The sequence below is a fragment of the Takifugu rubripes genome, chromosome 19 (assembly GCF_901000725.2).
Source record: "Takifugu rubripes chromosome 19, fTakRub1.2, whole genome shotgun sequence".
NCBI lineage: Eukaryota > Metazoa > Chordata > Actinopteri > Tetraodontiformes > Tetraodontidae > Takifugu > Takifugu rubripes.
Genome location: NC_042303.1, coordinates 5,859,693 through 5,887,266, shown reverse-complemented (window position 1 = coordinate 5,887,266; position 27,574 = coordinate 5,859,693). Strand labels below are relative to the sequence as shown.

Below are 27,574 nucleotides of genomic sequence, written 5' to 3'. Positions count from 1 at the left end.
CCCTTTCCTTCAGCACCATTCATCACTGTCACTCCTGAATTACAGGCTAATGGGGCTAATCTCACTGCTTTACTCAGCCCCCTCCATGCTACAGAGAAAGTCTTGCAAAGTCAAAAATGAACAGAAATCATTATCTCACTCTTGGCAGAGAAGCCTTGGAAAGGGGGTGTCTTGGCGATTAGCCATGCTGAGATAACCTTGACAACATGGAGTACTTGTTGTTTTCAGCCTCTGGGAGCAGACATGCAACATCCCCACCTAGTTAAGGGCTCTACAGCCATTCCGATCCCTCCAGCAATAGCCTGGTGGGCTCCATCTAGTTTAAACCCTAATTTCTGATTGGCATTCAGTGGCATGCCTGCAGCAAGCAGTGGATGGAGCTCTCCTCTATTAAGATTCTACAAGGCCAGCTGTTCCCTGCTGTCAGAAGCACACAGTGAATCACAGTCAGGGAATAATAAGAGAGCTGGGGTTGGGATAGCTACCACCAGTCACACAGCTCAGACAGCCATGAGAAGAAGTATTGGTATATATATATATATATATGTGTGTGTGTGTGTATGTATGTATATATATATATATATATATATATATAAGGTGATATCTGTGACTGTCAGTCTTAATGTGGTAAAATCTTTACAACTGAATAATCGCACTGACTATAATCATCCCATACAGGTGTCAACGACCATTACCTGTGAGCTCTCTGGAGGTGACCCAAGATCTCATTGTGCACTGATCAACACCATGGATATCTGAAAAATGGTGAGTCACATACACAAGCCAAAAGTCCAATAGTATATTAGCTAAAGTGGGGGTAGGTGGTCACAAAAGTTGCTATGTTAAATCAACAAGAATCTTGAAGGAACACGATGAGTCCTTACTAGCCATCGCCTCCAACCTACTTTCAGACAATGATAACTAAACAACAAAAAACTGCTGTGCAAACTGCTATAAAGTCATTTTCAGCAGGGAGACTAGAAAAGATATGAAAATGCAAACTAAATGCGCTGATTTCTTCACCATAACTGTACTTTAATGAATCCATAGGGACACGTGTGCAACACTCTTCCTTCTTTACGACTGCATTCAGTGATGGCAGGAATGACATAGGCAAAAGTAGCTTCAGGATTTGAGGCCATAATCCTATTATTATAAATGTATGTGCTCTGTAGCTTCCAGGGGATTAAAAAAACACGAACAATCAGTTTTATGACACAACCAGACCGGAAGTGTTTCTTGAAGATGTGGATGCCCCATTAACTCCAGTCACGCGAACAGATTTTCAATGGTCCTTTAAAATCCAGTTCCATGTAAAACACGTGAGATTCCATGTAAAACACGTGAGATTTCTATTGAACACTTTCTGTTTTTATCTGACTGTTTCTCCAAATGAAATTACATAGACTCGCCAGAGTCTAAAGTTCAAATGTGTTTGCAAAGAAAAAAGGATATGTATGTATGTATGTATGTGTATATATATATGTGTGTGTGTGTGTGTGTGTGTGTTTTAAGATGCCTTTAAATTGAGAGAAAAGGAAAATACACGGCAGTAAATTAATCCAGTGTGAGGAGCCACAGAATAATCACAGACATCTCAAAAGTTAATGGCACTTTCTCTCAGAATATTTCACCTTTCAAATAATCATAACTATAATCAATTTGACCACTGATCAGTGAACTCCTAGGGCCTGATGGTTTTGGACACTATCCACTGGGGTATTTTTCTAAAGGCGACAAAAAACATGCTACTTTCATTGTACCTCTCTCAACATGAACGGGTGAACTTGGGAACCCAGAAGTCCCACAAAGCAAATGGAGGTAAGATCAAATACAGCCATCAACTCAGCTATGACTCCTTTTCTCCCATCTTTCCTACAAATTCCTGATTTTATAGCAACGCAAGCACTGACAGGCTTTTACTTTCATTAGTTGGACAGGACAAACCAAGAGAAAATCAACATGGCACACACCTATTATGTTTGTTGTACAAATATCTGATCTACAGTGAGCCAACAGTGAAGAGGCAGTTCATTGATTTTGCCATGCTGAAGTTGCAACATGTGTACAATAGTCTGTTGGGCAGGTTAGAGATTACATTAACGGTTCTCACAGTAAAAGTAAAGATATGGTTGCACTGTCCAAAGAATGTGAAACCTCACAGACCTGAAGTTATCGAAGGTTTCAAAACCTTGTGCGGTATTACATTAAAGTTCAAGGTTTCAATTGCAAACCTCAACAAGTACAAAATCCACCACACAACCAGAGCATTATATTTAGCAATTGAAAATGAAAGGCAAATATTTTCAGTAGGATGCGTGTTTTTGGTCCAAATGCAATCAAAAGAGTGGCACAGACTTCAGAATCTGCGTCTTACATTGACAAGGGAGAACCAAGTTTGTAATTTTGTCATTTCACAATTCAGTAAAAGAAACTGATGAGAACCGCATGCTCTTTTTTAACATGTGACCTTCTGGGTTATCTCATTATTACATTCTCATTATTATACTTTCCTAACACTCCTCCTACTGCTGCACCACACATGTAGTTGCTTTACTACTGCTGCACTGCACACTTTAGGGTCCTGTGGAAGGTCAACTAGGATTCTATGGGATAGATACATGGCTATAATGGCCATAATGCAGCACCATTATACTGTCCCATTATATCAACTTGCTGGAGTAGCTATGTAATATGTTAACTGAAAAAAAAGGAATAAAAATGACTAACTTTACCATTCAGTCTGTGAAATCTAAAGCATATAGTTTCAATGTAAATCCAAAATTCTGCTGTATTTGTGGCTTCACTGAATATTTTAGTTTGGAGCTATTTAACCTACACTAATTTCTTGTCTTTACATGGTAAAGAACCAATTTTTTTTTTAAAATTGAGGACTTTTACACTAATAAACGGGAAGGAGCAGCATTATCATCCATAAACTGTGACAAACACAAGTGAGTGTTAGCTTGCACTCAGCAATGTACATTGTTAACTACTGTATGTATTTTATAGTTGAAAACACCATTTTGTTTGAAAACACTGCTTTTATATACAGTGGGACCTCTACTTACGAACTGTTTTACGAAATTTTCAGTTTATGAAACGTCTCAACGGGAAAATATTTGCTCGTTACGAAAGAAATTTCAGGATACGAAAGGCAAAAATACACTACCGCTGCTACTCGCAGCTCGCAGAGTTTAGCGAACGCAAACGTGCTTGTAGCTGCTCTGCCATTGGCTATTGCCTAGCATCTTCCTGTAATCCCATTGGCTAGGAGGGACGTCAATATGTACAGGTTTGTGTGTATCCCAGCGTCTTCGTCGTCGTCTTCGAGATTTACTGTGGGTGTTCGTATGTCTGTCCATTTGATGGCGGTGTTACCACAAGTGTTAACGTTCTTTGCTAGTAATGCCGGCTAATGTAAGATTAGCCTGTAAAAAAGTTTATTTTGTTCCTGGAGAAGCCTTGCACTGAATTCCTACATTTATTGTGCGGTAATCTAATTGTAACATGTATTTGTTACATGTTTTGATGCATTTTTATGATTTATAAAAAAAATTATGTTCCAATTTTTGGGGGCTTGGAACGGATTAGGGCATTTACATGGAAAACGCGTCTCCACTTAATTTTCAGGTTACAAAACAAATTCCGGAACCAATTAATTTCGTAAGTAGAGGTCCCACTGTATATTACAGTGTCTCTTTTACACCATGCACTTCACTTTGTTTCAAGCTTTCGAAATTCAGATGTTATTTTTTATCCGTGTTCTATCAACTACATTTTTTTAAAGAAACACTCACAAAAATAGCAAATATTTCCAGACCTCAGTACCATCTTCCTCAACAGGGAGGTGTCAAGTATAGTAAATATAAAATGGAGATGCATGTCAGGTGGAAAAAGAAAACAAAAAAGATATCTTCGGGTTGGAAGAATGGATTAACTATATTTTAGACTTCTTACCTAAACTGACCAAATTATAGCTACCTTATCTGCCTGAGGACCAATGTAGGGAAAAGAAATGCCGAGGCCTTATAATTTAAAAAAAAAACAATCTTGTTTGCAAAGCATTCTGTTACCGTATTTTCACGACCATAAAGCGCACTGTATTAAAAGGCGCAGTCTCAGTTATGGGTGCTATTTCTGTATTTAAAACATACATAAGGCGCACCGTATTATTAGGCGCATGCTGAAACATACAGTAAAAAATGACAACGGAAGTAAAATAGTGAGATTCGACACATTTATTAAACAAAATATTCATTCTATATACCTGATCATGCTGGAGCTTACAGTGCCCTGGGAAGAGCGGATTGAGGAAGCCAACGAAAGGAAACGTGCCAAGTATCAGGAGCTGGTGGAGGAGTGCAGGGGCAGGGGCTGGAGGACCTTCTACGAGCCCATAGAAGTTGGCTGTAGAGGCTTTGCAGGACGCTCCCTCTGTAAAGTCTTTGGCCGATTAGGAGTCACAGGGACAGCCAAAAAGAGGGCCATTAAATCCTATTATCCTATTAAAGTGAAGCTGCAGAGAAAGCCACGAGGTGGCTTTGGCTGAAAAGGGCAGATCCGTGGGTTGCTACTGGGACACAAGCCGGGTCTTGATCACCCCGGCTGGGTCGCCTGGGCGAGGGTGTATGATGCTGTGAGACCCAAAACACCCTATGAACCCAGGATACATCACTGATGATGTGTCCCAGTGCATCCAGGAGGTGTATCTTTTAAGTTTACGTCTGGCAGAGCCAGTGACTCCTAGGAAAGACTAGGTGACAACCAAGAACAGTTTGGTCGAATACTGGAAAGACAGTTGGCAGCTCGGAAAGACGGCACCCGGGACAGTATGGGTTAGCACCCAAGCCTGTATCTTTCGCGAGAAGGAACCCAAACAAGCTACGGAAAGCCCTACAGAGAAACACCCCCAGGAGATCCCGAGAGGGGGGGGGGGGGGGGGGATGAGATCCCCAATCGGACGGACCTAATGTTAATGACCCCTGCAATGGAAATGACTACGACAGTGACATGTATCTGCAGCAAGCTGTGCAAGAACCAGCATGGCTTAAAGATCCATCAGGCCAGAATGAAATGTCTGGAGCGGGAAGTTGAGGTGCAACGCACAGGTCCTGGACCTGGTGAGATGCAGGAGAAGCCTGGACAGGAGGCAACCCACAGATCCCAGTCCCTCCACGTACCGGAGCCTCCCAACCCTAATAGAGTAGTTCAACAGCAGCGGATTAAGTGGCCCCCAGCAAATAGACGGAGTGAGACTGGCTGCAGTTTGATGAGGACATGTCCAACATCATCCAAGCCACAGCCAAAGGAGATGTCGACAGCAGAAGAAGGGCAACACTGAGACCACCTCTTACACCATGAATCGCAGGTCCTTTAAGATACACCAACTGCGCAAGGAGCTGCGAACCCTCAAGAAACAGTTCAAGAGAGCTGCTGATGGGGAAAAGCTTTAAAAGAGCTGTATAACATCCTGCGGAAGAAGTTGAAAACTCTCCGCAGAGCAGAGTGGCACAGGAGGCGCGGGAGAGAGAGAGCAAGGAAGCGAGCAGCCTTCATTGCCAATCCCTTCCGGTTTTCTAAACAGCTGCTAGGGACAAGCGGAGTGGCTGACTTGAGTGCTCAAGGGAGGAAGTGAATCGCTTACTCCAGGACACCATGAGCGACCCACTGAGGGGTCAAGACCTAGGACCCAACAGAGCGCTCATCAGCCCTGCCCCACTTTCGGCAGAGTTCAAGTTGGCAGAGCCTAGTTTGAAGGAGGTTGAAGAAGTCATCAAGGCAGCCCATTCTGCATCTTCCCCGGGCCCCAGTGGTGTACCTTACCTCGTCTACAAGCGCTGTCCAGAAATTCTCCGGCATCTGTGGAAGGCCTTGAAAGTGATCTGGCGAAGGGGGAGAGTAGCAGACCAGTGGAGGTGTGCTGAGGGAGTTTGGATACCCAAGTAGGAGGACTCGAAAAACATCAACCAGTTTCGGACTATCTCACTACTGAATGTGGAAGGGAAGGTGTTTTTTAGCATCGTCTTCCGAAGACTGACTGAGTTTCTCCTCAAGAACAACTACATCGACACTTCAGTGCAGACGGGTGGGATCCCTGGAGTCCCAGGCTGTCTAGAGCACAATGGTGTAGTCACACAGCTCATCAGAGAGGCCCATGAGAGCAAAGGAGAACTAGCGGTTTTGTGGTTGGACCTGACTAACGCCTACGGGTCCATCCCACACAAGCTAGTTGAGATTGCGCTACACCTACACCATGTTCCCAGTAAGATCAAGGACCTGATTCTGGATTACTATGATGACTTCAGGCTCAGGGTCACTTCAGTAACCTCAGACTGGCATCGCCTTGAGAAAGGAATAATAACAGGCTGTACCATCTCCGTCGTTCTCTTCGCACTGGCGATGAATATGGTAGTAAAGGCGGCTGAGGTGGAGTGCAGAGGGCCTCTATCCAGATCAGGTGTTCGACAGCCCCCCATGAGAGCCTACATGGACGACCATACCGTCACAACAACATCAGTCCCAGGGTGTAGGTGGATCTTGCAGGGTTTGGAGAGACTCATCCTGTGGGCCAGGATGAGTTTCAAGCCCACCAAGTCAAGGTCCATGGTACTGAAGAAGGGGAAAGTGGTGGACAAATTCCGATTTTCAATCTCAGGAACCGTAATTCCATCAATCACGGAGCAACCAGTCAAGAGCCTGGGAAAGCTCTTTGACTCCAGCCTGAAGGACACTGCTGCTATCCAGAAGTCAACAGAAGAGCTTGGAGGGTGGCTCACTAAGGTGGACAAGTCTGGCCTGCCTGGTAGATTTAAAGCCTGCATCTACCAGTACTCCATCCTTCCCAGAGTCCTGTGGCCTCTCCTCGTGTATGCAGTACCAGTAACAACAGTGGAATCCTTTGAAAGGAAGATCAGTAGCTTTCTGCGCAGATGGCTGGGTCTTCCTCGCAGCCTCAACAGCGCTGCACTGTACGGGACAAGTAACACCCTACAGCTACCCTTCAGTGGGCTCACTGAAGAATTTAAGGTGGCACGCACAAGAGAAGCCCTACAGTACAGAGACTCCAGGGACTGCAAGGTGTCATCAGCCGGGATTGAGGTGAAGACAGGAAGGAAGTGGAAGGTAGAAAAGGCAGTGGAGGTGGCTGAGTCACCCCTAAGGCAAAAGGCACTAGTTGGGGCCGTGGCAACAGGAAGAACAGGCTTGGGCTACTTCCCAAAGACCCAAGTCAGCCATGCCCGGGGCAAAGAGAGAAACCACCGACTTCAGGAGGAGGTCCGAGCAGGCGTGGAGGAAGAGCGAGTGGGTAGGGCAGTGGGACTCCGGCAGCAGAGGGCATGGACAAGGTGGGAGAGCGCGTTACAGCGCAAAGTTACCTGGTCAAACATCATGCAGGCAGACTTCCATCGCGTCCGGTTCCTCGTGGCGGCAGTCTACGATGCCCTCCCCAGCCCAACAAACCTCCATGCGTGGGGGAAGAGTGAGACACCCACCTGTTCCCTTTGCTCCGGAAGAGGCTCCCTGGAACATCTCCTCAGCAGCTGCCCAAAGTCCCTGGCAGATGGTCGCTATCGCTGGCGCCACGACCAGGTCTACTCAAAGCAGTGGCTGAGAGCATAGCCTTGGCCATTAGCACCACCAAACACCATCATGCTCTGAAGAAGGCGATCTCCTTCATAAAAGCTGGAGAGAGACCTCGTGCAGGTCCACAGATAACAACGGGACTCCTCCACACAGCTCCTGATTGGCAACTGCACGTTGACCTGGGAAAACAACTGATATTCCCCCAGCACGTCGTAACAACATCTCTACGGCCAGACATGATCATCATCTCAGAGGCTTCGAAATACCTGATCATGCAGGAGCTTACAGTGCCCTGGGAAGAGTGGATTGAGGAAGCCAACGAAAGGAAACGTGCCAAGCATTTTAGGGATCCTTACGCGTAGGTGTGCCGCTAATCGATTGGCGGAGCGTTTACCGTAGTGCACCCACCAAAGGCGCACAGCAGATTTTGGAACTCAGTCCACAGACAAGGCGCTCCATATTATAAGGCGCACCGTCGATTTTTGAGAAAATCTCAGTGTTTTAGGTGCGCCTTATCATTGTGAAAATACAGTACAACCGCTTCAGCAGCTCCGACAGCAGCCTGAGGTACATCCAGAAGATGCTGGATGATGGTCAATGTGGACAAACAAGCTGTAGATCAGCAAAATGTCTTCTTATGATTCGTTGTGGGTTATTTTCTTTAGAAATGTAACATAAAAACGAATGACAGGGTTCAATACAAAATCTAAACAAAGCCATAAGGGTTCAATACAAAATCAAAACAAAGCCATACAATAGTTTATTTAAATTGAACCTAAACTGTGAAGAACGTAAGACAGCAAAATGAGGTTAGAAGGTTGAAACGAGCGATGAAATGACACTCTGTAAATTCTCATGCCCACAATAGTGTGGAGGAGCAGCATGCTGAGCAGCAAGAGCGCATTAATGCCACAACTTTTTCCACTTTGAATTTTGACAACCATGTCAGTTTTCCTCCTGTAAATGCTTCATGTGAAGCTTAACAAAGCTTAAGAAAGTTAACAATGTCTCAGCAATGCCATTTAAAAAACATTTCTGTTCTTTTAATAGAATAATCTGACTACAATCATAGTTGTTCTTATTATAGACACCTTGATCTCTCTTGCTGTACCTCTGAAAGGCCGTAGTCCAACATTTGAAAAGCAGTGGTTGCACAGGTTGTTTTTTTTTAAATTATTTATTTATTTTCTGTAATTCTTTTCCCCAGAAACTAATTATGGAGATGACGTCTTCTTTTCTATTTGTAAGAACAGCGGGATGAGCAAAGATGTACAGTATGAGCGAGGGCTCTAAAATGGAATTCAGCGTGTTCAGCTGTTATCAATGCCAGACTCCATGGAGGCTTCATCCAAATTTGATTACAAAATGAGACTCCAAAGATGAATAAGGCCAAAATGTTTCTCAGTGTGTGACAGAAAAGGATAACTGAATGATTTAGCATACTTAGATTGTTGTCACTTTCACACTGGTAATTATCAAGCATCATTATCATCCATAAAGATCAAATCACTATTCAGAACAAAAAGCTATTTCATTATGCTAGCTAATATTTTATTCAACTCACCTGCAATCTGCTGTGTTTCTTAGCAGCATTCAACATCGCAACCCTAATTCTGACTGCGAACAGAGTGGCAGGGTGCATTTATTAGAAATGAGTTTGGTGTTTCATACTTAACATGGTGAATATTAATCCCTTAAATGACAAAATAAAGCTTTGATTCACAAGTGTTGCCGGGCTGGTAAGGAATTATTTATTTGAATTTGATAAAGGTGCGGTAGAAAATAGCATGTTCAGCAGCAGGAATGTTCACCTCTGATCTTCCTCTGGAAGAGGTGAAAAAGTGGATTCCAGCAACAACATGAGCAGCGAGTTTTGAACAGCAACATCACCAAGCTTGTTCCAAGATAACAAAAAGATGTGCACGTCTGCCTCATCCTGGATGGCAAGCTTAGGCTGAGCAAAACAGACATCTGTGGAAGAATGTGCGCACACAAAGGCAGTCCCTTAGGACCACAGGATGCACAAGAAGAAATGAAAAGCAATGCATGCGACTCTTTTAAATTTCTTCCCAATGGATAATAGCATCCATGGAGACTAGCTTATGGTATTCTGTTTCAGCTCCACTGCTGTTGCTGACAGTAGCAGCAGCTCAGGAAGCCCACCAGCTTGGGCAACACGATCTTAGGAAAGCACACAGGGAGAACATCTGGCAGGCCTGGAGAGCCTGTCCAGTGCTGCTGGCCACGCTCTGATCTCATCTCAGCTTCCTGGTAACAGCTGAACCTCCTGTACGCTGCCTCTATCAGAGTGGAGAAAATCCACTCACTGAGTCAATTATGCGAGGACTGTGAATTAAATATGAGTTCCACAAAGAAATGCATAGGCAAATCATACAATGTAACAACCAGTCAGTGAATGAATCAATAAAGTACTCTTGAAAACCCCATCTATACGCTGATGCCAAGGGGTGTTTTGTGTTGATTTTTTTTGCTAGCAGAACACTAACAAGCTGCTGATTCCAACGTATAAACCAAAACCCCTAAGCAGTACAAAAATAACTGAAAAATGATCCAGAAAGGTTGCATCCTATGTGTTGTTTAAGTACAAATACCTAGTTGGTCATTTAAGTACATATATAGTAAGATAGTCCAAAAACAGTGTCTTATGTATCGAGCATTCTTAACGAATAGCAGTATGCAAGAAGCAATTCTCGCAAAATTTAGATTTTGCTCTTCCAGGTCTCAATATGACATGAAAGAAATCAAATTTGTTGTTGACATTAATCCACAAAATCACAATTTTGTTTGCCATAGCTTAACAGAGCTCATTATGAGGATGTTCTGTATATTATCTATATATTGTAAATGAAAATTAAAATTGTCGGTATCTCTGCTTCACATTAGGTCTGTCTGAACTGTAAGGGGCAAAATCAGGGAGATAAGCCTTAAGCTAAAGCAAGAGCTGATTCTCTCCCCATGTCTCTTCCCTATTCCCCTTTACTTCTTCTATGCCTCTTTCATTCCTCTGTGTCTTTTATTAATCATCCTGTGTGAGTGGAGCACTGACTGGAGCATTAGGAGCTCTTGGTAGCATGTGGGGCTGCAACATACAATCATGTCTATGTGAAACATGCCAGGGAAATTTCATGAGGACCCTCCTTCACTGTGTAAAAGATATTTTACTGTACAGAAAAGGATGAATGGTGACAGGCACAAATAGATATGTGTTTCAAGTGAACATATGTGTCATACAAGTACAACCTTTTGAACAGTCCCTGGTGCTAAGATGCTCCTGCAAGCAAAGCAAGCCTATTAAAGTATGTAGTGTGCTTGTGTGCCATAAAAAAATAAATGAAGGACCCCTACCACCACAAAGAAGTTTGGTTTGCTGACATTTCATTATGGACTGTGCATAAAATCCATGACTAAAATGGCACAGAGTGTGATTTTATTGTTTTCCTTTCTGCTGTGGTTTCCCTGGAAACTAATGAATTTAGGGGGAAAAAATCCCAATTGTGAATTTATGCTGAACTATTCATCTGGTTTTTCCTTTTCTTCTCATCTCAGAACTGCCTTTTAAGGTTTATTATAAGGCATATTGCAAAGATAAGGATACATGAGTGGATTTCATTTGTGCAATATGCTCTTTATAAACTCAAAAGTGCATATAAGATAAAATGTTAAATTAAGTCAATTAAAAAAAGAGATTCATTTGGGTGATTTTCAGCTTTTTAACTTTTCCCCTCCTAACCACAGTAGTAAGAGTAATTTATAGTAATATACAGTCAAGTACAAAATGCTGTAGCCAGGATTCTTTGAGAGATGATAGGAAATGATGAAACAGATAGAGGAGCAGCACTAACCACTCCAGCATATGTGGCCAGTGGCAGCAGAGTAGTCTGACTAATGGAGACGCTGTAATTATGCCCTATATCTATCTATGCTTGAAAGTGCACTTAGCCTAGAAGGCACCAACTGGGCATCCCGCCATTATTACCATTATCACTACTTGATCTCCCAGACAGAGTGGGGAGAGAATGGGCCATTCCCAAGCCTACATAAAACCTCAAGGTGGTATCGTATGGGAAGTGATTCTTGATGTATGGTATCGTTTGGTTGCGCCAAACCAGATGTGCGCTATTTTAGAGGCAGTGTGTTCATCATTCCCGTCGAGATGTATCAGACAAATCAGTATGCTTGTGTTGTGATAATCAATGGCTGATTCGCTATACCGAACAGTAGCCAGTAAACATGAAATGTCAAACCGCGTCTCCATCCAGAGCTCAGGTGAGATAAGAAGGACACGCACCTGGTTTCACCGTCTTTAGGCGGATCGGTTCTCGAAAGTGGCGTATGACAGCCAGGGTGTCACGATTTGTAAGTCCACTGACTGGGGTCCCGTTCACTTCCAGCAACACGTCCCCGTAGTAGGGCAGCTTCCCTACGTGGCACACCAACACGTCCAGCTTCATCTGGCCAAGGTGGGGGAACTGTCCCACCTCTGCTCCTCCTAGAACCTCCACCACGGAGCCGAAGTCCCCCAGATTCCCCCATGACACCGCGCAATCCACCACCTTGCCGGACCAGTGTTTCTTCTTCTTCAGTGTCCTGGACATCGTTATTCCTCTTTAATTTCGAAAAACAAACGATCGAAGTTACGGTTATGGGTGTCTTTCTCTTGACGTTAAGAGATGTGATGCGGCCTAATAAACCATCCTGAGTTATTCTCCCGTCCTGCTGGTGATTTCATCTTCCTGACATTTACCCCGTCAGCTTGCCGCTGAGATCTGTCAACACACTAAAGGCTCCTCGGCGCGCACACTTATCTGGTTTGCAGTATTTTCAGGCGCCCCTTGTGCGTAAAATCAGGAGAGTTCACGACGACGAGGTGGTTAAAATGACTACAAGCCAGGTTTAACGCCCTCAATTGTTAGTCTGTTGAGCATAATCCGTCTTCGCAAGAGCCTTACGACGCAGAAACAACACATCAACTCTCCCTCGGCGGTAATCTCACGGTGAAATATAGTGCGTTGACGATTAATCCGTCAAACCTGTGAACAGGCAGTGAAGAACAATCATCGCCTGGGCGTTAGCAGTAGAGATATGGACTGTCCACGGTGACTGAGCTAACAGACATTTGCGAACGGTTGTCTGCTACAGGTTTGAACACACCTGGCTGTTCCAAGGAAGATGCTGCCAGACTCCGAAACGCCCTTTTTTTTTTTTTTACGATCAGCTCCGTCGGTGGGTCCTAGACGGCTCCGTTGATGCCATCTTTCGGTGCAGAGCGATACCGCAACTAAAAATCCGATGTGGCATTCTCTTTTTCCCCCATCTGATTTCGTGTTTAAAGGTCTTGGCTGGAAAAAAATGGATACAAAATTAAATCAACAAAAAATTGCATGTCAATGAACTGATGCCATATGTAATTCAAACAAATAAAAAAATGTATTATCGGGCAGGGAATGGCGTCTCCACAGTGCCACCTACTGTTGCAAAGATAAAAATCGAAACGATTTAATGTTCTACAGTACATCAGCCTCTCCCCGAGGTTTTTTGATTTACATTTAAAGCGTGCAGCGCACACCCACACGCCATCACGCCTGAGCTGCATTCATCCATGCATGACCTATGAAGCAGCTCAACTCAATCTTTAATTTTCACAAAAGATTTGCTATCTAATTGTGAGCATTACCAAATAATTAGTGTTTGAGCAGATGTGTCTAGGGGTCAGAAATGTCAGGGTTCCCACAAAGGTCAAAGTAGAGGTCTTTTTTCCAAATTAAAGCATGGGCATCTATTGTCTCCTACATAATTACATAGGCACCACTGATCACTGATAGCCAGTTAATCATAATTCCATCACTGGAACAGTTCTTTGTTGTATTATTGGATTACTGTAGAGAAGTTTTTCTTAATGAATCCTTAATCCTCTTTCAGTGGAATAAATACAAGGGCCAAAATGGTCAGAATATCAGAGTTCATGTTTAATGATGTAGTACTTGCTAAAACAAAAGGCTCTTTTTACATGTTTTATAGAATGTATAAGCAAACAAAATTTAAATGATCAACAATAAAAAAAAGCAGCATTACAAATTTCCAGCACCGTTAGTGCTAAACTTTGGTTTAAAGTCATAAGGCGTTTTGGAAACAAAGGCATTTTAAATCTGAATGTGACATGTGGCTAATGTTTCCAGGTTAATTTCACACCTGCTAAAAAAAAGAAGAAAAAAAGAAAGAAAACAACAGCATGAACCTTGGCCATCAGTCAGAAACAAAACAAATATGGAGGCGAGCAGAAGAAAGGCCACACTGGGTTCTGTAGATGTCAAAAAGAAAAAGGCTTGGAATGTGGTGATTTGATCATCAGAGGCAGAACATTGAGAACTCAAGTCAAAGCTTTAGTCCATTCTAAGAAAGCAAAGGAAAAAGGGAACATTGAAAAATCACCTGTGTAGATGCGGTTGCCAGTGAAGCTGTACAACAAAATGCCAAGGCCATTTTAGTTCAATGACATTCTAAACCACCAAACAATAAAATGATCATATTTTCTAAGGTCATTTAAATCTGAGCAAAGACCTTTTAAAGAAGAATTAGTGATGATGACCAGTTTTAAGGTCATATTTATCATGTGGAAACATAATCCAGTACACAAACAGAATGAATGAATGAATGAATGAGTTGTAAAGTAGGAGAAAACCTGGTTGTAGCAACTGACCATCAAGAGATTTTTGATATTACGTATTCCAAACATTTTAACTAGCCAATTTGCCCTTTTGATAACGAATTACATTTCCTGAACAAACCAACTCAGAAATAGGAAGTTGCTGAAACGAAGAGAATTGGGTTAGTCATTTTCAGAACTAAATTACTTCTGAGCTATGTGGTTTCAGTTTCCTTTGCTTATACTAAAAACAACCATATTTGGACCATCAGGTAAAATATTTAAGACTACTCTGTGACAGTAGAGGTAAGATAAATAATATTTCTAGAGCTTTTGTCACAAACCTGTCTGTAACTGGAATCAGGTTATCAAATTTAACATATTTACAAGTATAAAATAATACAATACATTCTCAATTTTCACAGTCTAAAGTGGAAAACTAGGCTTAATTAATGTCCACATTAGCAATGTGACTGAAACTATAGCTGCAATTATTATTTCTCAGAATTCAAGACAATAAACACACTAACATTTTAACACCACCGATTAAGTGCCAGTTAGGATGTGCTGACAGGGAAAACAAATCAGTGCATAGTGTACATGAACATGGTGGGGTCTGAGAATGCTTGTTTAAAAAAGGCCACCTGACAGACAACCATGAGAAAGGAAAAACATGATTGTCACATGTGCAGAAAATGATAAAAATGTGTGCAAACAAATATGTACACTTCCATTTCACAAATAGTAAAACATTGAAGAATCACTAACTGGTTCTGACATAGTACAGAAAGTAGTTCAGATAATAAAGGTAATACAGGATATATTTTCATTTATACTGATAATATACACCACATTTTGGTGCGACTGTCTCTAGGAATTGCAACAAGTTTCCAGATGGCATGATTTTGAAGCTATGAGGGGGGACATGGAAAACACGCGTTTTGTGTCCCTTCCTATTTTAGACAACTTTCGCTGAAGGAGTTGCTGAGAGTGTGTAATTTTTACCACAGTAAAACAGCAAAGTCCCTCCAAAATGTATCTGGGAGAAATTATGCGACCAATCTGCCAGTACGACAAACATCGACAGAAAACTCCTCCCAGTCTGGCCATTGTCCATGCATATCTCCTCTAAAAAAAAGAGCAAATCGCATGACGTGTTGCAACGGCGGAGCTGATGTCAATTTCTTTAGACTCGGTGGTCTTTCAGGGTGGAGACTGACAGTCAGTCTGCTTCATTAAGAGTGAACGTAACATACAAAAGAGCTCTCTTTGGCATGTGAAGAGTGTCTTTGGAGGTAGTGGGTGGGGAAGAGGAAATGGTGGAGGAGTGTGGCGAGGGAGTGCATCAATGAGGCCTTGAAAGGCAAAACAGTGTGAAGAGTTATGTGGGAGCAGCAGGGTGCTCCTCGGAGTTAGTCCTATTTGAGGCACTTCTGTGGTCCTGTGTGCACTGGGGAGGATAACAATCCACCTCTGGCTCATGCTGTTCCTCATTGGTGGGGGTCAGCAATGGTGTCCTGTGTACTGTCACAGAGTGATGGCCTGTTCCTGCTTGGTGATTTGGGGACAGATCTTCCCCTTCCCTCCAGAAGGTTCTATGAGAATCTGCAAAGTGTAAATCATAGTATTAGGACAACTATACATTTTTTAAAATGCCCTTTTTAACCCCCCCCCCCCTCCCCCATCCCCACCAAGATTGTACATTCTAGTTGAAACTAGCAGGCGCCACCTATAAAAAGCTTACTTGCATATTAGATGTCAAAAGAACTACTTCCTAACTGGTCCAAGCAATGTTTAAGTTACTATTAAATAAATGCTAAATTATGTTGTAATATTTCCTATATTATGTATTGTTATTAGCGCTAATTTGCAGTAAATAAATAACTGGGATGTTCATTGAGTAAAGTCTACATTTCTACCTTATGCTCAAAAAGTGTTGATTATGCTCTCATTAAATTGGAAAGTAAAAAAAAAAAAATAGCCGGATTTCTGAGCAATGAAGAAAATACGCATACTATTTTAAGAATAACTGCAGATTTTTGAAAGGCAGACATGGAATCGCAGATTTCAGGCCTGGTTCCAGGGGCAGAGTGGCTGTTTAACATGTTCTCATGCAAGGCAAGAAAGATGGAAGAATTCTGATTACTGAGGAGGTTCTGCAGTGCCAAATCCTTGTGCTGATCATGCTCATTATAGGTGTCCTTGAGGCCTGGGAGAGTCTTGTCCAGAGGGTCATCGTCCTCGAGGTAAGCATAGGGACAGTATTCCCGTGTGCGAGAGTAGATGTTGGCATTGTCGTAGCAGTCAGAGCAGATAACCAGAGCACCAGCACCACCTGAAAAGGAACCATAAAGATGCAGTTGATCTGTAAGCAAGTGTGTTCTGTGACCATGTTTATTTCCAAGAGTATTACATTTGATGTATTTGTGTTTTATTAAGAAATTCGGCAACTTACATTTAACTACCTAAAAAGATTTAATGATTTGATGTTGGATTGCCAATTTTGGCAGTAAAGCAACCTGAACTGCTGCAGCTACCTGTTTTTTTTTTTTGTTGTTTTTTTTTTTTAAACATCAGAATCTTCAATATACATGCACACAATTGCTTGATGACATGAACTAAAGGGGAGTGCAGTTAGAACTTCATAAATGTGACCATGAAAAAGGAGCCTATCTTGCAGAGTAACTTGATTTGCTGTCTGTATCCCTGACACATATCTGAGACAAACAACTTCATTAGTTTCTCATTTTAGCCACAAAACATATAATGAAAATTCACATGCTGGTCAATCTGCACAACCACTGGTGTAAAAGTACATGAAGTTAAAATTATTTTCAAGATTTATTTTCTAATTATCATAAAGTGTTCCAGCTATACCGACATTTGCAGCTAACCACTCCTTCAGGCTGATAGCCAAAAATATCTCTGATGTGAAAGCATTACAATATTATTAATGACAGATCAAATTCAATGAACAAATTCATTTAAAAAGGGAGAAGACTCACCATCTGTGTTCTTATGGGCATATCCATTAGAGAGTGGAGGCATGAGCTGCTGGTGGCTGCCAGCTTCAGAGTTACTATAGCCTTCCTGTGGCTCTGACAAAGTCCCCTGAGAAGACAGGTAGCTCGGAATGTCTGCTGGCAAATTAATTTCATCTGTAAAGACAAAGAAAACCTTTTCAGTCAAACACCTATGAGATTTGAGGGGACACAGATGGTTGTTTCTCAAACGCAGACCTGTATTGGTGATACTGTAGTCTTCACTCTTCCTGCGCATGTGATAGATAACGATCACCCAGACCAGTGAGGTTCCAACCACGCAGCAAACAACTACAATCACTACGATTCCCACTGTGGTCCACGCGTCCTGGTCATATATTGCACCAGTATCACAAGTTGAGGATGGTGAGACACTCAAGTAGATGTGGCCACGCTCAGTTCCCAGCGTGTTAGACATGATACAGGTGTATTTCCCTGCATCAGCTGGACCAGCATCAACTATGATGAGGAGCTGATTGGCTGCAGCAAAAAAGTGACGCTCTGTGAGTATTAAAGGTCCATCGTCTTTGGTCCAATTAAGGCGAGGAGTTGGGCTGCCACCCGCTATACACTGAAGCACAGCGGTTTCACCGCGGGCCACCGTTCGGTCTTCCAGGGGTCGCATGAAGGATGGAGTTTCTAAAAGAGAAAATGGTTTGTACACTTTGAACCTAATTTGAATGTATTGCTGTGTTTATGCAAAAGAACTACGCTGTGTGATGGACTAACGTTAGATGCCAATGTAGAAGATTACTGAGATTAATCGTTATGAGGACGGGTATGTTAAAACATTCATTTCAGCAGTGCTGTCCCTCAGGTATGTTTTGGAAAACAAACATGTTTGAAATCAGTATTATTGCTTAAAGTCAATGAACAAATTTCCCTTTTTGCTGAGGGCCCGTTTGGGAGGATTAGTTGAAAATAGCCAGTGAGTGATTATCAAATAGTACTTTTGCTTAAAATACCCACCCCTAATCAGCAGGATAACTCACCCAGAACAGTAAGAGTCGCATTTGCAGACAGACTGCCAGCTGTATTTTGGGCTGTGCAACTGTACACTCCCATGTCTTCTGTCTTCACATTAGCAATGAAAAAGATGTCATCATCTGGCATCACATGCATCCGGCGCTCTCGTGCAGCAGGAAAGTCAGTGCCTCCATCTTTCTGCCAGGCAATTTGGGGTGATGGATGGCCTTCAGCAGCACACTCCAGCCTAGCCATAGTTCCAGTCCGGATAGTCAAATCCATGGGAGTCTTAAGAAATGACGGCATCTCTGACAACATACAAGAGTCCATGTAAAAAGGCAGCTAGAGAGAGGCTGAAAACCATTATACAACAGAATTCTGCTATCTTAAGTTCATTATATTCATGGATTGATAAATAATCTATTTTATAGATTTTCTGTGATTATAAAGACAGTTAATGTAGATGTAAATGGTTGGTTCTGGTGTTGATGAGAAGGATTTAAGTGTCTATGTATTTAGCAAGAACAGAACTATGCTTGTAAAGTTTGACGCGAGCAGCAGAGTACAAATCACAAAAGCAATAAATCAATCATATCAAACAAGTTTCTCACCATTGACAGTAAGCTTTGCCCTGGTGGAGTAGTTGGATCCAAAGTGATTAGAGACCACGCACTGATAGCGCCCCTCATCAGTGAAATTAACATCGAGGAGATGAAGTTCTGTGGTGTAGATTAATTCTCTGTCCTGGTATTGGGCATAGTTATGCACTTCTGCATCATACAAGACCTCCCCCTCCTTACGCCACGCTACAGTCATTGGTGAATCACTACTACTGGAGGCAACACAACTAAGAGTTACATTGTTCCCCCGCAAGACCACCGACGTCTCTGGGTGGGATGTGATATGAGGCTTTGGAAAATCATCTGTAGAGAAGGAGGGACAAAGTGTTTAATCGATGGGGGATCTGTACAATATCAATGTGATAATCCATAATAAATTATGAAAAAGTCAAAGATTGAAGAAATACTTTTAGGAAGTAGGCATAACAACAATAGAAACAAAGAAAAATGTATCATATTACTGCTGGTTACGGTGTATTTTTATTTTTAAATGTGGCTTCTCATTAAGAGTAATGCCAAAATTGGGGGGGTTGCAAGAAAATCCAGTTTGTAGGTTGCAGTCACTTTGATGGTTTGAAAATGACACAATTTTCAATTTCCCCCCACAAGATACCTGTCCTTTCACTTAAAAAAAGCAACACTCTTCTATAGTTGTATGTTGCTAAAAACAAGTTTTTAGTCCACTGATATCTAAACATTAAACTGCACAACCAACATTATAAAAAGGTTGTTTAGGTATATAAATGAATTCAAGACTGACAATATATAAATGGTTATCAGACTACAAAATAAAACATATAATGCTTCCCCTTCTATGAACCTCAACATTTATAGACGTCGTTAAAAATCCAGACTGACCGCAAACAAATAATTCTGGGCTGATTGACAGGACGCTGCGTCCAAAAAGGTTGGCGGGATGAGCACAAACAGCAGAGACAGACTGCTGGAATTGGTTATCAGTCAGCCAAGGTCCCAGCCACTGCATATAGCAGTCACACAACAGGCTGCTTGTGTTAAGAACACTGTGTAAAAGAAAAGTAAAAATTAGGATTAAATTAAATAATTAACAGCAAAATTTACATCCTGGAATTCTTTTTTGAATACATATTACGCGAAAGCTATCTGAACAGTGGGCTATATTAAGTTATCAAAGAAAGTCATTTCATCTCCTCCTTAAGCAAGAATTACTATGTTCCATTAAAGATGACAATTAATTAACAGTTTATAAATTGGACTGCTGCTGGAGATAAATTTATAAAAAGATATACCGTAATTTCTGGACTATAAGCCGCTACTTTTTTTCTACACTTAAAACACTGCGGCTTATTCTATGGTGCGGCTTATTTATGTTTTTTTTCGTGGCGCACTATCACAACTATTGTGAATCTGTCATTTTTACTAACCCTCATCAACATGGAAAATACTAGAAGAAAAGCATATGATGCGGCTTTTAAGTTAAAAGCGATCACTCTGGCGGTTGAAGAAGGAAATCGAGCTGGCGCACGTACTCGTGGCATACATTACGGTAATCAATAGCGAGAAGGTGGAGATGCCCGCCTGAAGAACTGATCGAAAGCAAAAAGACGACAAAAGATTTTAGACGTAAACATAGCAGGTGGCCCGAGCTTGAAAACGTTCTGGAAGACTGGGTCAACACACAGAGAGCAGGCGGCCACGGTGTTTCCGCTGTATAAATCAGACGGAAGGCAAAAGCAATCGCCACCGCGATGAAAATAGAAGATTTTAGAGGTGGGCCATCGGGGGTTGTTTAGATTGTTCATTGTTTGAGTAAAAAAGCATAAACAATGTAATTTGTGTGTAGCTGATACAAATGTATATATTTCAAGGTAGCTGCATTACAGACACCGTTAGAAAAAAATAAATAAATTACCAGTAGAATATATTTGTTTATGTTGCTAAGCGGATTAAATTAAAAGAAAAGTTAAAAAATCCTGACGTGATGAAAATTGGATTTAAGGTCTCTGTATAAACATACAAGTGAAAAGAGTGGCTGTTGTTTCTTACCTGTCTGTCACTCGTCAGTGACTCGTCTCTTACGGTAATAAAAACATAACGGTACTGAATGTTTTCGATCTAATTTTTCATATTACTAAGTGGGACAACTGCGGCCTAAAATCAGGTGCGGCTTGTATAAGTACAAAATTGATTATCTTTCTAAAATTAGATTATGCGGCTTTTAATCAGGTGCGCTCTGTAGTCCAGAAATTACAGTAATTGCCGTTGCTTCAATGTACATGATGCAGATATCCTTAAAAGGGGAAGATGGTGCTACACATCAAAAGCAAGGTCATTAAAGCGTTACATTCTTTCATTATTAATTTGGTAGCTACTCACAAGACTTTGAGCTTTAGTTGGGACAATGCCTCAGGGTGTATTGACATGATGCCATTCTTACCTAGGTCCCTGCGGATAAGAAAGAAGTACTATAAATGGATATTATTTAATAAGAACTGCATAAAATTTTCCATTCAAGAATATGTGTCATTTGTAATCATTCAACAATAAATAATGCTAGTGAAATAATAATGCTCATATGGATCAAGTGGGGTGTTTACTCACAGTTGGTCAAGCTCTTCCAGGCCTTCAAATGCTTTTTTTGTGATTGTTTTGATTTTGTTATGCTGTAAGATCCTGAATAAAAACAGATTTGAACTGAAATTAATAACATTTTTAAAAAAGGTCCACTTACCTTCATTAAGGCCGAAATGACACATTACATAAGCCTATTAAATCATCGGAATATGTCTAAGGAATAAATTTATAGCTAAGTCAACAAACCAGTATGTTCTTGGCTTTAGTAATCAAATTGAAATTGGTAAACAGATACAATTCTAGGATTATTGAAGGCGGAGTTATCTGTGTATGTGTGCATTCTGAGTGTACTTACAGGGTTTTGAGCTTTTTCATTCCAACAAACAAGCCAATGGAGTCTTCAATTGCCCACGAGATTTCATTATTTCGGATATCTCTATAAAACAGTAATATTAACACTATAGCACACCACAACAATTGACAATGCAAAGTGCAAAGTCACTTCAGTTGTAAGCAGCTTGAAGCAACAAAACAGAACACTGTTGTTTTGCAAAGGGACATAACTGTCTCTATTGAGCACTAGGACAGACAAGACTGATCAGGTTGTTTTGAGTGCTACACATTTTGAGCCCAATGCCTTCCAACAACCAAATGTGTTGTTTTCTGTCCAGAAATAATACCGAATTGAATCTGATCTTTAACATACAGAAGATTTATATTTATTTACTACTTACAAGGTGAAGAGGCTTGTCAGACCACTGAACACTCCTTCTCCGAGGTAGCTGATAGAGTTTTCCCCCAAATGTAGGCTCTCCAACAGACCCAGTCCTAAAAAAGCCGTTTCCTCAAGTCTCGTCAGATGATTAAAGGACAAGTCTCTAAACACCAAGCAAAGCAACAAGACAAGGTAAAAATATGGGCTCCAGATAATTTCATAGAGCAAAGTATTTGCTGTTTTGCACAAGGATATTGAACATGCATAACACATGAACTAAGGAATGGCAATATCTTGAGCCATTTATGAAGTGTCCTGTATTTGAAATGTTAGAAACCAGTTGATTTGCAGCTTATATTTAAATGATCAGCAGTAATGGAGGAGTGATGCATATTTATAAATCAATAACAAAACTGCAGTTAACAGGCTCAAATTCCATTAATTGTGTGAGAATAATGTAAACATTTTTTTTTACTATTGTTAAATGATTTTTTTACATTGAGATTGAATTTTAAACTGCCTCAAACATTTTGTTATTAAAACTCTGAAATGATTCACCTTTGCCAGTACACATAGGTGAAATGGAGGAGTGATGCATATTTATAAATCAATAACAAAACTGCAGTTAACAGGCTCAAATTCCATTAATTGTGTGAGAATAATGTAATCATTTTTTTACCATTGTTAAATGATTTTTTTTACATTGAGATTGAATTTTAAACCGCCTCAAACATTTTGTTATTAAAACTCTGAAATGATTCACCTTTGCCAGTACACATAGGTGATAGGTTTGGAGAAAGTTCGCATTGTATGTCGACTACACTTTACAAACAAAACCTAATAAACTTTCTTGGAGTATTAAAACAGCACATTACAAAAGACACTTACAGTTCCTCCAGCTTTTGGCAAAATTCCCAAGCATCTGGGCGGATGATGCCCACAGCATTCTGGCTGATCCGGAGAATGCGCAGCATGCGCAAGCCATACAGCCAGCCTTTGTTAATCTCAGTAAGGTTATTGTACTCCAATTCACTGAGAAATAGATGACATAAAGAACATGTATAAACATCTGGTTTTTGATTATTGATATGGCAAACCCTACCAGAATCAGTAACAATAAAGAAGCAAGGTGATGACATGCTAAAACTATATTTTAGATTTAATTGATTTTATTGACAAGTAATTATAGAGTTAAGGTGTAACAAAATAACATATTAAAAAGTTATCAGAATGAATTAAAAAATGTTTTCTGTGAGAATATTATCAATCAAGTGAATATGCCCTTACAGTTCTTCAATGTTGTTGAGCCCAAAAAAGGCTCCATCCATGAGTTTAGTGATTCCATTCCTCTGCATCTTTAATGATTTGAGTGAGTCCATCCCTTTGAAAGTCAAACTCTCTACTATCTTTATCTTGTTGCGCTTCATTTCGCTACGACGACAAAGAGTTTTTGCTATGAACCATTTAGCATTTTCTTGTTTTTAAAACCAATTGAGATTTTGCCATATGTTTTACTTACAGAAACTGAAGCTGTGGAAGTTTGAAAAGTCTGGATGGCAGCACTACCAATCTGTTTCTGTTCAGCTTCAGGACCAGCAGAGTGCTGGAGATGTTTTCAAAACAGCCAGGTTCGAGAACACTGATCTTGTTATTGCTCAAATTCCTAAGAAAAAAACGATCAAATAACAATTTACTTAAACTTGGAATATAAGAAATGCACTAAGAATGTATTTTTATTAACTTACAGGTATTTGAGTTGGATTGTGGGAAAGGAGCCTGCTTTGATCTCAGAGATGGAGTTGGAGGTCAGGTCCAGAGTCTCCAAAGAAACATATGGCTGGAGCTCATGCATGAACAGATCAGAAATTCGATTGTGGACTCTAAATTACAAGGATAAAGTTTTAGAACTTTATTTACAAAAAGAAAAAGCAGACTTTCACATATCTGTTTTCCTTATTTATCTCAATTTACCACCAGGCAGAGAATTTTCATATATCCAACAACTGATTATGAAATTGCTTTTAAGTGCGCAGAACTGGATGGTGGGGGAGGGGGGTGTCTTCCAGAAATGGTCTTAAAATAGAGCACCAGGAGGGAACCTGCTGGCAAGGGAAGAACATGCAAATGCGACACACCTCCGTACCAAGCATTTGTTGAATCATTTTTTTTTTTTTAAATAGTTTGAAGCAACATGGATAAGGTTTTAATCAACTTTACTTCAGATGTTTCCTTTATGAAATGGTGTTCTCATAATACGAAAATAAAGCATTACATTTACAGGAGACACAAACTGCCCATACTTACAATGACAGCGAGGTGATATTTGAGGTAACATCTCCGAGAAAGGGGAGGCCAGTTAGCTCATTGTGATTCATAGAGCTGAAATAAAATTCAATATATTTTATTAACAACTTAGTAATATACTAATAACAAGGCTCTTACAGAAATGAATGGTGGACTGTCCCAGTTGGAAGGCTACTTCTCAAAATAAAAATAGTAAACAATAAGGAATGAAATCTAATACTCTATATATAGGAGGACTGAAGTTCCCACCACCGTTTTATAATAATATTTTGAAACATATGTATTTTAGCATAATATCACGGCAACAAACATCGCCACTACGTTTGAAGACATGACTATTAATTTACATTTAGAAATTTATTTTCAATGGAATATCCTTAAAGTGCAAAATACAAGGTTCAATTAAAAAAAAAAAAACTCAAGTAAATCAAAAGATAAGTAACTTAAAGTGTGTCAAACGCATACCGTTTATCTAATATTTTGCAACCACAACAAATCAGTGTTGAAAAACCAAGATAACTTTATTACGTCTGAGTACTTACACTTGAGTAATGACCTTTGGGGGGTCCGAAGGAGCCGCTGACAGCCTTTTTCTATTGCAATCAAGAATATTGGTGTCACCTTGTCCTTTTAAACACGAGCAGGGTGCAGGGCAAGACCCAAGAATCCAGGGACTCAAATTCAACAGCATGAAGACAAGGGCCGATGGACTGGGCCAACCTTCCGCCATTTTAAAAGACTTCCCACTGAAGGCTAGGTAGCTACGTGGCTAATTCGCTAAACTGGTACTTGAGAAGAAAATCGTCATGAAACGGTTCAAACCATGTCATATTTGTCCAAACAACACACGCGCTAAACGTTTAGTGCTATGATTTCAGATAGGCTTTATCAAACTTAAACGCGGCATCCCGATACAGATTTCATCTATTCCTCCTAATGCCTGGAATTCCTTCCGCTCCAATCTGGGCAACCTCTCGGAGTTGCCAACGTTAACGCCGAAATGTTTCAGTCCCATGTAAACGTGACATACCCTTAATCCCCTCAAATCGCTAACAGATCTGATCAAAGCAAATTAAGAGACATGTTCAACGTATCTTTGGTAGTCTCGACAACCTAGTCTGGATAGTCTTTCTCTTAAAAGAAAAACAAAGCACCCCTAGTTCGGACACCTCAAGGCCCGCCCCTTTACCGCTTGCTTGCAGTAATTCTATTGGTCCCAGTTTACGGTCGTCAACGATTTTTAATGCTATGATTGGATTATACTCCAGTACGTTTTTTATGTTGCGGTCTCCACTGCATACAGCCAAAAGTTTTATAACGTTCATAAATTATTACGGTATAACTGTAGCATATAATACAATATGGTACCGTATGGTTTTTTTTGTTTGTTTTTTTTCAGTTTAGTTGATTGGATTTTTCACGTACTATTCATAAGAAATAATGTAAATTTATAATCCGATCCCATTGGTTAAGGCAAGTGTGGATACACCGTTTTCCCAGTTAAAATACTACTCTGAAAATTAAAATGAATCATCATGAAAATTTGAATAATTGTCAGAATTATGCGGCCAGTCTGTAATGTTAATTACTATATCTCCAAGACTAGCATTATTCTACTTTTTTTTTTATTATTCAACTCTCTATTCTTATAAGTAGGTCAGCTGGTACTCCAACTTTTAAAAGAATTAAAGAAAGAAAAGGATTTAAATAAAGAATTTGTAACTAAGGAGGGTGACCAATATATAGGCCTTCTCAATTAAGATAAAGTTATATGGTTTGCATATTAAAAACTTGTTTTAAAATTTCATACATTCATATTTAACGCTTTACATTTTACCTTCATATTTGCTGCTTGGTTCTTCATTGTCTTGACCCAGGGTGGCGCTGTGCTGCTGCAGCTAACAGACACTCGATTTCTGCTTGCTCTGTTTACACGAGGTATTACAGTAAATAGTACAACGACATAGAGAGATAGAAGCGGCTTTCTCCCGCATTTATTTCGTTCAGTAATTCTGAAACTATTCATATTATATTATTATCATGAATATTAATCGAAAGAGTAAATACATATAACAAAGTGAAGCGATAAAGAGGAAATGGAATGAGCATTGTGACATGACGGAGTAAAGGTCGACAGTTTTATAGCATACAAAACAATAGAGGAGAAATGAGAGAATGCCAAAAGAGCAACAAGGAAGAAGACTTCATATCACAAATGAGAATTGGGCATATGGGATATAGCACACTTTTTATATAGTACAGACACATTAAACACACTCTTCTCTGAATTTTCAGAAAATTCTGATGTAGTATTTCAAAATAAACCTCCTTTAACAATTGTGATAATATGTTATAATGTGATTTCAGATTTAAATCATGACGTTAGAACAGATGTTAAAAGAATGATGACAAGTTAATGGAAACCTTTGTTTTTATTAAAGAATCGTAATAGTAACTGTTGGCTGCATCTGTGCCAAAAGAACAATCACAAACTTACAAATAGCTCTCTTTTTCTTTCCCTCAACACATTCTCTCTGCCACACCCACACATGCCCATACCATAGACATTTACGTACTGACGCAAATCACAAAACTTATGACAATATGAGAACAGGACTGCAGGGTCTATACTGGTAAAATAAACAATCATTGAATATGGGGGTGGGGTTTGCTTCTCTGGGAATGTGCTGAGGGCCCAGGGAACTATAGTGGATGTGCATCAACTCTGTATGGGGCCAATCTGTCTCTGTGGAGGACCACCCATCTCCCAGTAGAAGGCAGATGTATACCACCTGTATACCACCTCACCCATCTTTTCCAATACCTCACAAGGCCCCATCTGACTGTTCAATGTGGGGCATGAGTTGGGCAGCTGTGCATGAGGTGGAATTCTGCACAGCTGATCTGCAGGCCAATAAGACAAGAGAGAGAGGTCCCTGTAGACAGGATCTCCTCCATCTTGCATGGAGCCTAGCTCTTCCACACAGAGCTTTCTCATGGGCCTCCTTCTTCTCATAGTATCAGCAACCATATACAGGGGCGCCAGAACATGGTGTCAGCATTGGCATGGCGAGCTCCAGCAAGTGGAGGAAGATGAATGGCACCAGTTCTTCCAGCCAGTACG

The 27,574-nt window shown here is 40.7% G+C and overlaps 2 protein-coding genes across 3 annotated transcripts in view; both read right to left on the bottom strand.

The window, feature by feature from the left end:
- The window catches only part of magi3b (membrane associated guanylate kinase, WW and PDZ domain containing 3b), a 108,616-nt gene extending 95,829 nt beyond the window's left edge, over nt 1-12,787 (bottom strand). For both annotated transcript variants that reach the window (XM_029827554.1, XM_029827556.1), the window contains exon 1: nt 11,897-12,787. In XM_029827554.1, the coding sequence (XP_029683414.1) occupies nt 11,897-12,203 (307 nt within the window). In that variant the 5' untranslated portion in view covers nt 12,204-12,787. The remainder of the gene's footprint in view (nt 1-11,896) is intronic.
- A 766-nt stretch (nt 12,788-13,553) lies between these two features.
- On the bottom strand, nt 13,554-25,650 carry lrig2 (leucine-rich repeats and immunoglobulin-like domains 2). The gene is made up of 17 exons (XM_011613645.2): nt 24,993-25,650; nt 24,451-24,525; nt 23,892-24,026; nt 23,666-23,809; nt 23,434-23,577; nt 23,035-23,178; nt 22,166-22,309; nt 21,787-21,867; nt 21,459-21,530; nt 21,234-21,302; nt 19,737-19,900; nt 18,870-19,181; nt 18,285-18,566; nt 17,491-17,931; nt 17,257-17,409; nt 16,398-16,586; nt 13,554-15,856 (listed from the first exon to the last, which is right to left on the bottom strand). Exons 1-17 carry the CDS (start codon nt 25,178-25,180, stop codon nt 15,633-15,635), a joined length of 2,961 nt encoding a protein of 986 aa, XP_011611947.1. The 5' UTR covers nt 25,181-25,650; the 3' UTR covers nt 13,554-15,632.
- Between the last annotated feature and the right edge of the window lie 1,924 nt (nt 25,651-27,574).